General features: G+C 30.9%; 2 protein-coding genes across 11 annotated transcripts in view; both read left to right on the top strand.

Moving 5' to 3' along the window:
• Positions 1 to 18,442, top strand: part of LOC142319376 (uncharacterized) — a 226,504-nt gene that overhangs the window by 122,204 nt on the left and 85,858 nt on the right. The window lies entirely within an intron of this gene.
• Positions 155 to 17,660, top strand: LOC142320302 (uncharacterized). The gene is made up of 5 exons (XM_075358008.1): positions 155 to 224; positions 2,805 to 3,009; positions 6,121 to 6,357; positions 11,094 to 11,390; positions 17,609 to 17,660. The coding sequence occupies exons 1-5, from the start codon at positions 165 to 167 to the stop codon at positions 17,620 to 17,622; spliced, it is 813 nt and encodes a 270-aa protein (XP_075214123.1). The 5' UTR covers positions 155 to 164; the 3' UTR covers positions 17,623 to 17,660.

The raw sequence follows: 18,442 nt of genomic DNA, 5'->3' as shown, positions 1-18,442 counted from the left end.
AGTGATGTAGACATGTTTGATTTATCTCCAGGTTGTCTGTTTGGTTGGGTACAATCTAAGACAGGGATTTTAAGTCAGTGTGATACATTACTTGCTATTTCAGCTTTTAAAGAGAAGTTTATTGCCATTTCAGTTTTTCTGAGAATTTACTAGGACATGTTTACATGCTAGATACATTTTGTTGTTTGTATACTGTTACTCTTTTAGAAGCTGCTGTTGATAAGGTAATTATTATTAATAATATTTTTAAATAAAATAATTTTTAATGAGTTCACTAATTAAAAATATGTTGTTTTTTTTTTTTTTAAATTTACATTTCTGTTTACTTTCATATGATGAAGATAGCAGAGAGGGTAGCTTTAGTAAATTTGTAATGTTTTTGTTCGTGATGGTTGGTGGTGAAAATCATTTGAATCTATACATTTTTAATGATAAACCAAATTTATTTTCATATAACATTTTAAAAGCTCACATCATAATACATTCAGTCATTTTTGTGGCCATTTTTAGTAACCGATGCTACTGTTTTCCACTCTGGTATCAGCTGAACTGATTGATGATAGCTTCGAATATAGAATAACTGAATAATAATTGTAATGAAACAAACGGAAAAAATCATAACTAAAAATATATTGGTGCTGGAAGGATGAAACAAAAACCAATTTATTCATATTTTCTCAAGGTAAAAGATTGGTTCAGTGGTTTATTTACCTATCTCTCTTCTTTCCATGAGAAAATTACCAATAAAGTTGAACACGAAAAATGATGAAATTTCACTTTTGGTAATTTTTTTCAAGAGGCAGGAATGGCATACTCAGTTTGAATTATTTTTTTATATGTAGGTATATGTTAGTAGTTTTACGATAAATAATATTAATAGTGATATACTTTCTCCTAAATATTTATGAATTTTTTAAAACTATTTTTATTTTAATTCAAATTTTGAGATTTCAATGAGTAGCATACATATTTTTTCAAGAATTTGTTTTTATATTGGTTTATTTTTATATACACTATTAAAGAAAAATAAATTGTTGCAAAATTTTAATTATTCTTCTGTGAAAGAGCCTGTTTTTGTAGCAATGGAAGTTTATTATTTTTCAGATACCTTATTTATTTTAAATTTTAATGCTGATGGTCTTTGATCTGTGCTTAATTTTTTGAATTTTGATGGAGGTGATACACCCAAAATGCTGCAAGCAGCATCCAATTGTTCAACATTATGATGTGGGGCAGTGTATTGTATTGCTCTTGGTTTTTGCATTCATATAGTACTTTGTTCTGCTTAGAAAAAATACTTTTGAAATGGTTAACATGAAGAAACTTTCCAGGAACTAAATTTAAATTTGGAAAAATATGTTATTTAAGAGCTTGCTCTAATGTTATTTGCCTTGGTTAGGTTAGGTTAGGAAGTTTTCTTAATTGTTTTTTTTATGAGTTCTCAAAAGGTCACAGCAGAACTGCCCATACAGGTGACTGAATTTTGACAAAAATGTTTTTTCATGATATTTACAAATAGTGACATTTGAATTAACATGTAAAAAAATAAGTTGGTTTTCATCACTAAATTCACAAATTCAGGTCACTGACTAATGTCAGACTGACCAATCTTTAACTGCAAAGCTAAATGTTGCAACAAGCATAAATGAGCATGTTGCAACATGAATGTTCCGGATGACTGGAAATTACTTAAAGCGCTTGTTATAACATGAACACTGCATTTGAACGGTTCAAATAAGTCTTTTTCAACTATAGTAATAAGTATAAAAATATTAAAATGCCAAGAAGACAAGAAACCCCCTTGGAGCACTTAATTATTTGAGTCAAAATGGTATCGCTTGTAACAGGTTTTTCATGATTCTTGAGAAGTTATTACTTTTTTTTAGTACAATACACAAGGAACTTTTTTATTTGTCATACACATCTACAAAAACACTGCAAGTTGTGCAAATTTGGGATTTTTATCACCAGCCCTATCAGAGTTATTTGAAGCCAAAATTTGAATTTAAAAAAAAAATTAGTTTTCAAAAATTCATAAAACTTAAGGGGTAAGTATATAAAACCAATAATACTATTTATGGTAAAACTGCTAACATACATCTACATATAAACAAATAATTCAAACTGTGTATGCCATCCCTGCCTCTTGAAAAAATTATCTAAAGTGAAATTTCATCGTTTTTCATGTTCAACTTTATTGGTAATTTTCTCATAGAAAGAAAACAGATAGGTAAATAAACCAGTGGACCAATCTTTTACATAGAATAAATTGCTTTTTGTTTCATCCTTCCAGGACCAACAGTTTTCTAGTGATGATTTTTTTCTGTAAACCCTTACAACCACAGAAATAGATGTGCACACCGTAACAAAAATGGTCACCACAGGTAAACTGCATGAATGAAAAATTAAAAAAAATAATTTTAAGGTCCTGAAACATGTAGGAAACAATTGGGTAAGTTAAAATTTTTTATGAATTGATCAAGCAATCATCTTATGGTTTTTTGGTTCACTTCAAATGGATTGACCCTACATTGAAATGAAGTGACAATAAAAGCTGAGCAACAAACAATAATTTTAGTATATATTCATTATATTTATATATTAATAAAATCTAACAAATGTGTTTATTCTGAGGTAATAAAAAGAAGGAAGATTTGTTGATAAGTATGAAATAAAGCAGTTTTTGTAGTTTACACAAAAGTAATACTGCTATCTGTGGACTGTAGTTTCATTCCGACAGGGCATAGGTTTCATCATAATAAAATTTATCTTCGATTTAAGACTGTAAAGTTGTATTATTTCAGGTTGTGTTTACATGCATTGATGTTCCATTGTCTGAAGAATTAAAACAACAATATTTCCCATTTTTAAATGAGAATGATGTGGAAATTCCTGTTATTGGATTAAATTGTGGACAAGCTTTGGCTTTTTCCATTACACAACAGTCTGATCAGGCTCATACAGTATTTTCTTCATTACAACCTATTGTAGCTATTGATTATAACTTTGGTAATAGGTATATCCTTTTCTTTTTATGTTACTGCATGTTTAGTTTATGGAGTTTATTTTAGTTGAAAAATAAGAGCAATTGTTTCTGTGAATGTGTACTGGAAAGTCCCCTGTGTTCCAAAATTTAAAAAACAAATTATAAAAAAAATATAAAATATGTAGATTATAAAAAAATTGAAAAACATGTGCATATGTGTATATGTGTATATGTGTATATGTGTATATGTGTATATGTGTATATGTGTATATATGTGTATGTGCATATGTGCATATGTGCATATGTGTGTGTGTGTGTTTGTGTGTAATGTAACTGACTTATTCATGACATAATTGTGGGAATTTAACTTTATGAACTTGCTTTCATCAGGAGTGGAATTGAACTGACTGTACAAAGAAACAGGAAACTGGAAGACTAGTGAAAATATAAAGTTTAAAACTATCACATTTGAAGTAAAAATTGCTAAGGTTGAATCAGATAGAGAAATAAAATTACTAAATTTAGAAAAATCCCCTTTTTGAATGATGTAGTGTGCTGATGGTGAACCCCAAGATGAAGTGCAATAATAATAATAATAGCAAAGTATAAAATTGAAATCCTGTCAAGTGATCAGAAAGCTAGATCATTTGGTCTTATGATTGACCCTTCTGATAACGGCCTAAAACATTGATATGACAATAAAAATATATGTTAATATTTTTATCGAATGTAAAAATTTTTCTATATCATACTGCAAAATTGGTTCAGTAAATAAAATCTAAATCATATATATAAATGTATGTATGGAATGAAAAGTTAGTATATTTTAACAAAGTACCTTTTAATTTTTTTCTTTCTTTATTCAGTAAAAAAAATTGAAAACCATAAAATATAATAAATTTGAAAATTTAACTGCATAATTGGCAAGTACACTCACTATCTTATAAGAAGAAGCAAACTTGAATTTCAAAAAAATTAAATCCATGGGTTCCAAGGGTTATAACCATTTAACATTTATAATAGAGATTGAAGAAATCTCTACAAACATAATTCCTATTGAAAAAAGAATAATGACTTCTGAATTTTTTTAATTGATAGTTAACAGTATATTATTGAAATAAAATCAAAATAGAAGTAAATTTAATAAAAAAGTAATAAAGAGGGAATTCCAGCCAAAGTGAGAGTGTTTATTCCTTCACAGATTACAACCGGACATGAAGAACCAACTACCATTATAGAGGTAACCTGCACAAAATAACCTATTCTAAAACTGTACTTATGTTCTGTGTGCAACAATATAGAAGTATGTGAAATGTACCTCTACGATATTGTAGTGCATAAGGTACATTTGTACAGAGCTGGAGAGAGGATGATGTGTGTAGCATCATTTAGGATTATTGGTCTTTCTGTTATTCGTTGATCAAAAACAGATTATGTATCCACTTTTGTCTGTTTTTTTTTTTAACAGTACCTACTGATGAACTCGAATGCTGATCTCTTGTTTAAAAATTTTTTTACATAAATAACCAACCCAGGCCACCAAAAATTAAGTTATGATTCTTTTTTAGTATTTATTGATGTATGATAAATTCAAAACTGTCTACAAATATGAAGGTTTTTTTGGATTTTTTGCTCTGAAAGACCACTTAAGAATTTTATGCAGTATAAATTAAACACCTACATTATATCTCAGCTAAGCTGATTGTAGACAAACATTACACATGTATGGTAAGGATTTATTCCAAAGTCTATTCATATGATTGCACCACAAACTGTGATGCTGTATGTGAAATACAGCATCACAGTTTAATGTTTAATGATACACTAATTTAAATATGTAAAGATGAAGTAAATTTTAAAATAAATATTTCCAAACATTTAATTCTTTTGATCAGAAGGAATATGCTTTTATTTTAGGTTCACCAATTTTAAGCATGTAATTAATTGTGTTGATCTATTACCTTTCTGATTCTCATTATTAGGATAGTTATCAGATTTTAACTCTTTTGCTGCTTACCTGCCGATCTTTAAGGTGGTTCCTACTTACTTTACCTGCAATTCTGTTGTTATTTGATCCTCATTTCTTTTACTTGCTAATAATAGTGATAGTTATCTGTATTAAACACTTAAATATGTACCATACAATTTATATCTCAAAATTATTCTTTTACACAGATAATCCCTCTGGATTTTAGATTGTTTGAGAAATTGTAAAACTTCTAATTAACAAAAGAAAAACAGAATAAGTAAATTGATAATTCGAACAATATTATAAATTAAAACAAAACTAAAAGTTGGCCAACAGCCAATGTTAATTATTAAACTGTTTAATAAAATAAAAGTTCATGTCTTTTTACAATTCATGTCATTTTTACAATACATGCCTTATTTTTAGAATAATTCATGTCTTTTTTACAATATTTAACTAGTTGCTACCAACTATTCCTTTTTAGGTAACCCTGTAGCTCATTTTTTCCATTGTCTCTTTCAATACCACAATCTAAATTTTCATAGCTCTGGGCACATCACCAAAAATTCTATTATATGTTCTTCCCTCACATTACATACTGAACACACTTTAGAATTACTTGTTCATGAATATTTGTTTAAATACAAAATTTCTGTTCTTGCTTTAAAACACAAATTTATTAAACTGTGATTTTAATGGCAATTACTACTATATTTATCACTTGATATAGACTTTTAAAATTAGTTATGTTGAAATTGAAGGAAACTTTGATATATTTGTATCTTCATTATTTTTTTTTTATTTTTTATAATGGGGTAGCTCTTTTCCATCAATTTTACATCTTCTTAAATCCTTATGAGGTAGATAACCTCGTGTTTAATTTCATTATAATTTTATACTTTATATTCTGCCTGCAGAATATAAAGTATATTTTTACACTGCAGAGTGTTAAAAGAACTTACAGGATGTGTAACTCCTGTTTCCCAGAACTTTCAAACTTTTCTTATCCTTTTCTTTAACTGTTATCATTTTTCAAACATTTTCCATTGTTGAAAATGAAGTGAGGTGTAATGTAGGTGTTTTCATTGGAAAGAAAAGTAGCTGTTTTTATCACTCATATTTGTTAACCGTTATAATTGCTTACCAATAGTGGGATATTTTCCAGATAAAGAACTGCAAAAATGTTCTTCAATTCTTGTGCTGGTTTCATCTGGACTTTTAATAATGCTAACTGGAAAAAGTTCTCAACTGTTGTACATATCAGCCCCAGTATATATTGCATTATTTAACAGGAATCAATCAATTCTTGTTTCTTCTGATGGAGCAGATTTTATGTTAACCAAAATAAAATTTGATGATACTGGTGTAATTCAAGAATCTAGTATAAAGTCTAAAGTGAAGGGTGAGATTTTTATATTATGTATCTTTTATTTAGCTCATTATTTTTATTCATTTTGTGAGCACCATTTCAATATTTTTTACTTACAATGGTTTTATATTAACAGAAATATGTAAAATGAACTTAAAAAAATAAAACTAACTTTAAATACACTTTTAATTATTTTAACAGTTACTAATTGCTTTAATTAAAAGTAAATATTTGTTAAAATAAAATAATTTGTTAATTTTAAGGTATATTTTATCATGAATTAATTTAAATAAATATAAATATAAAATATAAATAATACTAATTTATAGTAGTATTTTTTTTCTTATTTAATTAGTGATATTAAATATTAATAATACTAATTTTAATATAATTTGGTGCTCTAATTTGACATGGATCTCAGAAATAATAAGACTAAAAATATAAAAAGTCTTATTTTCACTTTTATTTTTTAAATGTTAATGTTATTCAAAAATGTTATGTTTAACTTTTATTTAAAATATGAGTAGGGTTACTAAACAACCAACCATTCATATGTAAAAAATCATTCACAAGAAATTTAAAAATTGAGAAACCTATTTGGGTTTTAATAAAAATAAATGCAGAAATGATGTTAACATAAAATTATTTATCCCAACTAATTTTCTTGTAATATTACTGGAAATACTTTTAATATTAAAATTATTTCAGGTTATGTATGTATCATTACACTAAAACAGTCCAGTACTAATTGATTATTTATAATCAATTAGTATTTATCATCTTCATGTTACAAGGTCTGTTCAGAAAGTAACTGAACTTCATATCTTAGAGAAATTTTAGAACTAGTAATTAACAAAAGAAAAGCAGAAAAAATGTAAAAGAAAAATTATAATTCCAACAATATTATAAAGTAACAAAACAAAGATTTTTTAATTTTTATTGTTAATTTTACAAATTGTTAGTCCTTGTCCCCTTCAAAGTACTCCCATTCCCTATTCACACAATTTTTCCAGCAGTGTTTCCACTTTACGAAGCAGTCCTGAAGCCAATTTAATTTTGGAAATAACAAAATATTACAAGGAGGCAGGTCTGGTGAGTAGTGAGGCTGAAGGGGGACAATCATCTCATTTTTGACATAAACTGGTGAATTGACAAAGCTGATTATGTAGGCACATTGTTGCAGTGAAGGAACCATGAGTTGTCTTGCCACAATACTGGTTTCTTTTTGTGAATTTTTTCATGTAACTGTTGTAAACGCCTTGATAGTACGCACAATTCCATTGAAATTGAAAAAACAGAGCATCACTTTGACATTGGATTGAGACGACGTCCTTTCTTGGGGCTTGGAGTTCCTTTGCTAATCCATTGTCACAATTAAACTTTTGTCTCAATTTCATAGCTGTAAACCGAGCTTTTGTCCCCCATTATGACTTTTGCATGAATGTTTCATCATCATTGGCTTGCTCAAGAAGTTGCTGTCTAACATCATCCACTTGATATTCTTTCTGCTACTTGGTCATCAAACAAGGAACAACTTTGCTGCAACTCGGTGCATGTTCAATTTTTCAGTCAAAATGTCACGGCATGATCTAAACAAGATTCTAACCTCTTTTGCAAGTTCTCTGACCATCAATCAACGATTTGCAGGCACCAGATTGTTAATTTTCTGAACAAGGGTGTCATCAGTTAAAGTTGAAGGCCTTCCTGGTTGAGGGTCATCTTCTATTAACTGATAACTTTTAAATTGTGAAAACCATTCATAGCATTGTGTTAAACCTAGAGCATCATCTCCGTAAGCTTGTTTCAAAAAGATGAAACGTTAATGTTTTTGTGAAAGTTTTCCTCAGTTTAACACAAAATTTTTATTTTGTGTCATTGCTTCCAAAAATCACACATTACCAAAATGTGTGATTTTCCTAATCCAATATCTGGAGTAGGTATTCTATATAGTATTTTATATGCTGAATCTGTATATGAATCTGAAACAACCCATCTTGTAACATTCTTAAATCTTAACCCCTTAAATTTATTTGTTCCGTCATTTGTGGAACAAACAATACAAATAAGTTAGTGTCTGTATGTTTACTTATTCACATCTGATTTATGTTGTAATGCATGCTGTAGACCTATATTTGATACATGACAGTTGAATGATATTTCATGTCAAGCCAGACATGTCAGTGAGTCAAGTAATGAGAAATTCAATGTGATGAAATTTTCTTCAGTGTGAGTTCAGCTGTAGGTATGACTTGCTATGTTCTTTAGTTGTGGTAGTGGTTTTATCATAAAGATTGTTTCATAAGTGATGTCATAAATTTAGTGAAAGTTTTTTGTGACCAAACAACTTTTGGCATTATTCTATTGAACATAAAGAATTGTTAAGTTGTGTGTGTGTTTTCCACGTTGTATTTTATTGCGCTCCATGGTGAAACAATTTTATAAAGTATTTTAAGTAATTAAGTATTTATAAATTAAAACTTAATTAATTTTCTAATTAAGTAAGTACTTCTGTAATATTTCAGTTTACTTTCATTCATTAAAACATTTTGAATTTTACAGTGAATAAAAATTAGGCTAAAAATTCTCAAAATTTTTTTGTTATGTTTTTCGTAGAATTCACCATAAAAAGTCAATGAAAACCAGTATTGAATCTGCTGAAAACAGCTTTGCAAACATTATTTTAACTGTTCCTTGGGAGACCAAGATAAATCTTGGATTCCACATATAGCATAGATCAAGCGCTACGTTTAAGTAACCCAGTGGTTAAAAGGAAAAAAGGGCATCTGCTCTTTTGGCATACTTATGATTTTGCGAGAGCCTACTATCCATTATGATAACTGCTATTTTTGGTTAACAGATGTTACCAGTTTCAATTCAAACAATAAAAGCATGTTCAGCTATGAGACACTTCATGGTATTGATTTACCGATTCTGGTTGCTACAATTACTTGGAATGAAATTTCTGATTCCCCAGAAAGCTCAACCGATGAATCCTTAATTTCAGTAAATATTAATTACATTCCAGAAGAACCAAATACTGAACCCTCACCTCATCACAAGCAGAACTGAGCAATCTAATTTGAGACTTGTATTTGTCGAAACAAGTAGCAGAACGTGTTGGTTCACGTCTTAAAGAATGGAATTTATTAAGCAAGGATATTAAAATTTCAGTTTAAAGAAATCGAAATGAAAATTTACTGAAATACTTTAGAAGAGATGGTTTAATTTGTTCCTGCCATGATGTTAGGGGGGCAAATGTCTGAACTGGATATTGAATATATTATTCATGATTGGCATTTATAGACTCATCAAAACGAGCTTGAAGATAGTGCTATTGCATAACTCGTATAAGTTGTCTTCTATACCAGTAGCACATGTTGTAGCAATGAAAGAAACATATGAAAGTATGTCAAAAATTTTAAAAGCTATTAGTATGATGAACACTCATGGCGAATCATTGTTGACCTGAAAGCAATAGGGCTTCTCGCTCTCCAGAGTGGCTTTATGAATTATATGTGTTTCTTGTGCTTGCGGTATAGTTTGGCTACAGATACTACACAGTCAAAAAGAAATCACTTTACCCAAGGAAAGGAAATTATTTTCAATATTCCCCTTGTCAAAGCAAATCGTATTAATTTACCACCTTTATAAATAAAACTAGGCCTAATGAAGAATTTTGTAAAAGCATTAGATAAAGATGGAGACGGCTTTAAATAATTATCTGAGATTTTTCACAATTAAGTGAACCAGATTAAAAGAGGGAATATTCATTTGGCCAGATATAAGAAAATTAATTCAGGAAAATATATTTGACAGCAAACTGAATCCTAATGAACTAGCAGTATGGAAGTCATTCAAAAATGTTGTTACTGGTTGTTTTGGAAAAAAAAAGCTGAAAATCATGATCAGCTTATAAATGAACTCTTAGAAACTGCAGAATGTCATTGAAAATTCATTTTTACTTTCTCCTTTGTACTTTTTCCCTTTAAACTTGAGTGACATCAATGACAAACAAGGAGATAGGTTCCACCAAGATATATTGCAGAAAGAACAATGTTATCAAGGCAGATGGGATGAATCTATAATGAGTGAATACTGCTGGATGATAAAAAGAGAAGACTTAACTGGTCACAAAAGGAAAGTAAGAAAAAAGAAATTAAGATAAACATAAATGTCTGCAAAATAAAGGTAGGAATTATTATTTTTGTATTCTATTATTTGAGAAATTTCTCAATATTTTAAAGGTCATAAAAAAAAAATCTGAGGGTGAAGAAGAAAAACTGATTTCATTTTAACGTTCAGCATAAAAATTACATTCTAATTCACTTTTACCTCAGTTCCAAATTATTATTTTTTTTTTTTTGTTGACCTGTATTATTAATTAGATAAATATTTTAGGTTAAATATCTTCTATACAAATAAATAAATAAAATTAATTTTTTCTTATAGTTGATGTTATAAATAGTTCTATAAATTTTGAAAAATTACAAATTACACAAATAGAATTTTATTTGTTACAGTTATTATTTTTAAAACAGATTGTAAATTATTATTATTAGTAATAGTAATATTGCAATATTCAGTTTTAACTGTATGGACTAGAATTTGATTCTATATAATGTAATTTTATTTGTATTGTAAGTTACTTATTATTTTTTATTATATTTGTATTTTATCATTATTTTTGTTTTTCTATTCATTGTTATTAAATATAAAACTACTTCCTTTGCTTATGTTGTTTAAATTATGAAATTTTTCTATTTTTACAGCTGTACAAAGTGTTTGTACGTTGTCAAGCATGTCTGATATAATTCTAGTTGGAACACAACATTGTTGTGTGTATTGGATGGACTTGTCTGAAATTTTTCTGAATTACAATGAAGATTTTTGTAAGTTTGTTCTGCCAAAAGAACAGATTTTTGATGAATTACTGTTAACTACAAAAAAGTTGGAAGAAGCTAATTTAGCTATGCAAAGAGAAGATTCTATTATGAGAGCTATATCTTTAATTTCAAGAACTACATTTTTAAATAAATATTTTACTATTTTAGTAAAATGTTATTCAGGTAATGGTGTTGATAAAATCTATTAAATTATACTAATTTAATTATATTCTTTTTTTTTGTTTTATCAGAAACTGGAAATTGTTTTTCTTCTTTTTTTAAAATATTATGTATTTTGTTAGGTGCTGTTTCTGGTAGTCAAGCATGTTTTTTCCTTATCCTTTCCAGAGAAGTATTATTTCCTTAGAAACCTCATCACTTTTAAAATTACTGCTTTTTTTTATATTTCATTTTGAAATAAAATAATACGAGATATTTTTTACATATATGAGAGATGTCCCAAAAGTAATGCACTGTTCACATGCACACCAAAGCAAAGACATAGAACAACTTGCGGCAACCAGCAGTTTATAGCCTAAAGTGTCACAAGTCAGACCGTATAGGTTTGGAGTTTATTATGTGCATGGTGATATCAATGCAGTCTGAAGATGAGGCAGAAATGAATTAAAGTTGCATAACAAAATTCAAGCAATGTGCATACATCAAAATCAAAACAAGAGAAAATATTATGCCAATAATTGATCATTTGTTACAGGAAGTGTGTAGTAATGATACTGTAGATCATACCACCGTACAGCATTAGCATAAAAAGTGTAAAGAGGGCAGAAGAAGTGCTGCAGATGACCACGGTCTCGATGACCATCTACTGCTGTAGACAACTGAAGCATCACTACTGCTGTAGACAACTGAAGCATCACTACTGTTGGAATGGTGTTCGGGGCAAAGACTGTCACATGATGGTGAAGGAAATTGAAAAAACTATAGTACACCGCATTTTAACAAAACATTTGCACAAAAAAGGTTGCAGTGCAATGGGTACCAGTTCTTAAAATAGCAAACACTTTTAACAAGCATGTACTGTTCTTTAAAGGCAAGCAGTTCTTGAATAGAATAATTTCTGTTGGTGAAACATAGATATGTGATTTTGAACCTGAACTGAAGTCACAAAGCAGTGCTTAGAAGTGTCAGTATTCTCTGAGACGAAAGAAATGTCATCACATGCCATCAAAAATAAGGATGTTTGTTTATGATAAAGAGGGTGTTGTTATTGTTATGAACATAATCCAAGTGAAGGGTTAGTGTCACTGCTTCTTACACAGAAATGTCATTTGGAAGGTTTTGCAAATGAAAGATTAAAAACTGTATCCAAAAAAAAAAAAAAATCATCAGTTGTGTACAAATTTTGCATGATAATGCACACCAATGTATTTTGAGTTCTCTTGTTGGTATTTTCATCATTTATGCTTAGGAAACATGTTGTCATCCACTATACAGCCCTCATTTGAGTCAGTTGGACTTCAGTTTTAACAAACCCAAAAGAACCACTCCAAGATTTGTTTACAGCAGTTTGAAAAAGAGTTAGCTGCCATGACAGGAAATTCTACTTCAACGAAGAATGTTTTTTGACAGGAATCCAAAATCTGCCACCTCATTGGCAAGTATGTTTACACATGGTGAGAAATTATATTACAGGGCTGTAAACTTAGTTCAGTATACAATTAAATTTTATTTGAATCCTGATGATCTGTGCATTATTTTTAGAACAACCTTTGCAAATATATAAAAAATAATTATTAAATTATTTACATATTAAGAGTTATTTGTTTTTGATTACTTGCACTGGTTATATATGAATCAGTTGATGTATGTTTACTATTATTTGAATAAACATACAGTTACTGTTGTGGGAAATGATAGAATTAGTGATTACAGTTATATTTTTCATTACCCAAATTCTTTAAATTGTGTTGCATTGTACTTATTAAATTTTAACATTTGATATATGAATTAAATTGTTTTTATTTTAAAAATAAATCTTTCCTAGATTGCATTGTTTGGTTAAGTATGATATAACGAACAACTTCTTATAAGTAACAGCACTAATACATTTTTAATATAATAATGGTTTTGCTACTCATATTTTACAAATCACTTAATAGTAACGTAAGTACTATATTTATATATGCAATGTTATTTATTATTGTTTAGGTGCCTTAATTTATAAATTCAGTTGCATTCATCGTCCACAGATATGTAATGCAATGTAGATGTTAAAGATTTCTAGACATCAGTCATCAGTGGAGGCTCAAAGGAAACCTTTTTTTCTCTTACTCAGAATTTCAGTAATTCATACTTATTCAATATGACTTATTCGTTATTAATGCAGATCAGGAAAAGTTTTTATTTAAATTATAATTACTTGGAAGAGTGAGATAATACACACTTAAGTGAAAGTTCAACAATTTTAAATACACATTTTATTTATTAGCTCATAATTTTTATTGCAGATTTCTAGATTTTCCTTTATTTCATCAACTTACATGTAGTTTAAATGCGAAATCTTTGTATTGTTACTTTTGTTTTTGCTTTAATTTGACAAAAGCAATTATCTCCATAGTTGTGTTTCTGGGAGAAATAAAAAAAGGATGTGAGCATATAATCAACATATTGAACAAAAGAATTTGTGTTCATTACTTGTTTACAATTATCAGACTTCTTTGCAGGTTTGAAGAATTTGTAGGTATAGTTTACCTCTGATAATGGGGAAATAGGGATTGTGGGTACATCTTGAGAGTTTTTTTTTGACATATTAAATGACTTGTAAATTAAACTTAAAATAGAATTCATTCAATTTTTTTTTACATACAGAAGTGTTATAAATTTTGATACCCTAAGTCTAACTTGACAGAAATTTAATTTTTAAATTAGATTGAAGTTTTTCCTCCACTTGTCTTGAACTTATTTAGTGAAAGTTGGGAATTTTTAATTTACATTTTTTTATTAGTCACTAGAAGTATTTTCCCATTTGTATCAAATTGAATTATTATTATATAAAATTATAAAATCAACCTTCTACTTATAAAGGGCAAATCCACCTAACCGTGGTTTTCTGCAGGTAAGAAAAGAAAGAGAGAAAAAAACATATATATAAACATTTCATTATTAATAAAAATCACTAATAATATATCAATTGCAAGCTAAATATAATTTAGTAATTTATATAAAAAGTGTTTTGTCTTTTAAACTTTATATTAAGCTTGCTATTTTAGAATCTTCATTAATAATTTTAGTTTTAGTTAAAGCATACTAGACAACATATTTAAAAGAAATTTTTATATGTGTATGTAAGTAATAAAAATATGGACATCTAAAATGTAGTAGATAAAAAATTGCCAACTTAGCTCCTTTTACAGTTATGAATAAAGAATGCATTCTTGTTGTTTTTGTCTTCTTCTTCTGTTCTTTAAAACTGTCCCTATTCATTTTTGAATGATAATCTGAAGAATTAACTGCAAATATTTTCTTTAATGAACCCTGTTTTAACCAAAACTGCGTGACATACTATTAAACAACTGCCTTTCTGATGACTACTTTAATTTTAATATCTCATTTTTCTTAATGATTTTCATTAACCCATGTCTAATCCATGACAAACATTTTAATTTTTTAAATGTCTTTAAAAATTCAATTCTTTTTAATACAATTTCAGGTTTCTCAATCAAGAAACATCAACCATCTTCAGTTTTTTTTTACAACAAAAACATCTACTGTGTGGAGAAAAATCCATGCAATTTTCAGGTCGCCAGGGCAATCTATTCTCGGTCTTGTCGATGAGGGAGGACTCCTTACGTCATCTTCGGCTGTAGCGAAATCTTTCCGATCGGGTTTCTCTCACCTCGTCGTATAGTAACGACTTTCAGAGGTACAAAGCACAGATGGAAGTATTGGAGTTGAATATTGGTGTTTCGGTTGGTGAATTGAACGCTCCATTCTTACTTAAAGAATTGTTGCACGCACTTAGGAACTCACGTGACACTTCCCCTGGACCGGACAACGTTCGCCTGTGTATGCTTTCGCACCTTCCTGACTCAGCACTACAACATCTTTTGAGTATTTACAATGGTTTATTCTCCGGACAAGTCTTTCCGCCCGACTGGTCGTTGGCATTTATTATACCGGTATTAAAGCCTGGCAAAGAGAAAACCGATCCCTTAAGCTACCGCCCTATTTCTTTAACAAGCGTGTTGTGTAAAGTAATGGAAAGGATGGTGAACCGCAGGCTTGTGTGGTACTTAGAGAAACATGGCTTTCTTTCTTCGGAACAGTGTGGTTTCTGACATGGGAGATCTTCCATTGACCATTTGGTGTCGATGGAGACAGCCATACAAAACGCCTTCCTGAACCGCCAACACCTCGTTGCTATCTTTTTCGATATAAAAAAGGCGTATGAAACGGCCTGGCGACGTGACATTCTTAACACCCTTAGGAGGTGGGGGATCACTGGCAACATGCTTGCTTTTATCTGGGTATTCTTGAATCACCAGACGTTTCGTGTTCGTGTTGACGATTCGCTTTCAGACAGTGTCGTCTCAGAAAATGGGGTACCGCAAGGTAGTGTATTAAGTGCCACCTTGTTTTCTGTGGCTATAAACAGCATTACCAATTGTGTACAGGCTCCTGTCTCTTGTTGTCTTTTCGTTGATGATTTTGTCATTTACGTTGCTAGCCGCTCTACGCCCACTGTGGAGCGACTGATGCAGAACACTATATTTCGCCTTGAGGGTTGGTCAGGGACTACTGGTTTCACATTTTCACCCGACAAGACGAAATGTGTGGTCTTTTCTCGGCTACGGAACCCTTCTAATCCGCGGGTTTTTCTGAACAGGGAGCTTATTGCTGTCTCTACTTACATCAGGTTTCTGGGTTTGCTTTTTGATAGCCGTCTTACTTGGGTCACACATATGAGGGATTTGAGGACAAAGTGTTCCAAACTTTTGGATATGATGCGGGTTCTAAGTAACACCAACTGGGGGGCCGATCGGTCGTGTATGTTACGTTTTTACTACTCCCTTGTTCGTTCCCGTTTGGATTATGGTTGTGTTGCCTATTTTTCAGCTCATCAAACCGTACTTAAGATGCTGGACGGTGTGCGTCATGCTTTTCTTCGGCTTGCTACAGGTGCGTTTAGATCGAGCCCTATCGCAAGCTTACTTGTAGACAGTGGCGAGTCATCGCTTTGGGATAGACGAGACCAGCTTTTGTTATCTTATTTTGCCCCTCTCAGCGGACAGCCAAATCACCTAGCTTTTGACCCGGTTCTTAAGAATCCTAATTTGAGGAAGTATGAGGACCATCCACGTTGTACTGTGCCTGTGGGTGTCCGTACACGACGTCTGCTGCAGCGTATGAATGTTGGCATTCCCTCGTTCTTTCCATCATGTCCGTGCTCGAATCCCCCATGGAGAATAAACCATGTAAATTTTACGTTTGATCTTACAACGTATGATAAACGATCAATGCCACCTATTGTTTACCAGCAGGTGTTCCAGTTTCTCCTCACCAAGTCGAACCCAGACGTGGTGGTGTACACTGATGGGTCGAAGCATGACGGTAACGTTGGTTGTGCTTTTGTTTTCAATGAACAGACTTATATGTTTGGCCTACCCGGTATTACGAGTGTGTTCACCGTGGAACTACTTGCTGTGGATAGGGCTCTAAGTATCGTTGGCCCTAAATATAGGAACATTCTTATTTGCAGTGACTCGTACAATGCTCTCCAGGCGTTGGAAAACCTTTATTCCGGACATCCTGTTGTTGTTGGCATTTATGATAAAATCACTGAGTTAGAAAAACGAAACAAGGGGATAGGTTTTTGCTGGATCCCTAGCCACGTTGGGATTCTTGGTAATGTGAGGGCAGATTCTGCTGCGAAAGATGCGTGTATTCACCCTCTTTCACCACCCGCGTTACTACCTTTGATTTTATCAATCATATAAAACAATCACTGCGAGCAAGGTGGCAAAGTGGGTGGACGGCTGCCGTTGATGGTAAACTTCGACGGATTAAAGACTCAGTGTTGCTGTGGGGCTCCTCTTGCAGGAACTCTCGTCGTGAGGAAGTGGTCCTCTGCCGGTTTCGGTTGGGGCATACTAGGATCACACACGAATATCTAATGTCAGGAGGAGACCCACCCCTGTGCACACGATGCAACTGCCGCATGACTGTGCACCACATTCTCGTGGACTGCGTATGTTATGCGGCATTGCGTCGTCAGTTTAATATACCCAGCAGCATTCGTGATGTCTTGGGATGGCAGGGTTTTGGAGTGAATGTTTCTCTTTTTGCATAGTACTGGGTTACTGCAAATATACTTATATATGTTTTTCTGTTAGGAGAGTTTTTTAATAATTTTAACCTTTATTTTCGATTTGATTTTTTAGCTCTATGTGTTTAATTTTACTATCCGGGGTGGGGATTTTTGCACAACCCATCAGAGTTAGGTAAGTTTTTATATTTTCTTTATTCTATTATTTTATCTTTAATATTTTATCAACTTTGTCTGTGATATTAGATTTGGGTTTTATTTTGCTTTGTTGGCTTGTTTTAGTAAATTTTTATTAATATTACGTTTACACCTTGTATAGCTTATTATTTTGGAGTTATATTACTCTTTTAATAATAACAACCGGCGATGATAACGCCCAGGCATTTTTCGCCCACAAACAACAAAAAAAAAAACAAAAACCAATTTTTTTCACAATACGACGAACGGTTGTAGATGATATTTTTGTATCCAGTTTTTCCCATATTTCTTCTCTGAACTTCTTAACAGTAGGGGTAGTCCTAATATATGAGTCTGCACAATACATGATGGTTGAAATCGTCCAGTAATAGATTTACATTCCGTGTCCTATTTTCCCCTGGCATTTCATACAGAGAACAACTGTCATTACTATTGCATTCCTTACCTGTCCTACATATCCACTGTACTGACCTCCAACTAATGCGGCATGTTTCGGCAATGATTTCATGAACCACTCTTAATTGTATGGCCATGTCGACTGGAAAACTAAGGTGTTTCCATCTCATTCATATTACACTTAAGATAGTTACAGAAAAATTACAAAAAAAAAAAATATTTAACTTATAACCTGATGAAAAAATATAAATTAACCTACTATTATAAACTGTCTTTTACAATATCTGGCACCATTAAATAAACTTGCTAAAAAACCAGCACAAACTAAACACATGAAATAAAAAATCCATACAAT

The sequence above is a fragment of the Lycorma delicatula genome, chromosome 2, assembly GCF_047948215.1.
Source record: "Lycorma delicatula isolate Av1 chromosome 2, ASM4794821v1, whole genome shotgun sequence".
Taxonomy (NCBI): Eukaryota; Metazoa; Arthropoda; class Insecta; order Hemiptera; family Fulgoridae; genus Lycorma; species Lycorma delicatula.
The sequence above is the reverse complement of the archived record's forward strand: the minus strand, read 5'-3'. Positions and strand labels throughout refer to the sequence as shown.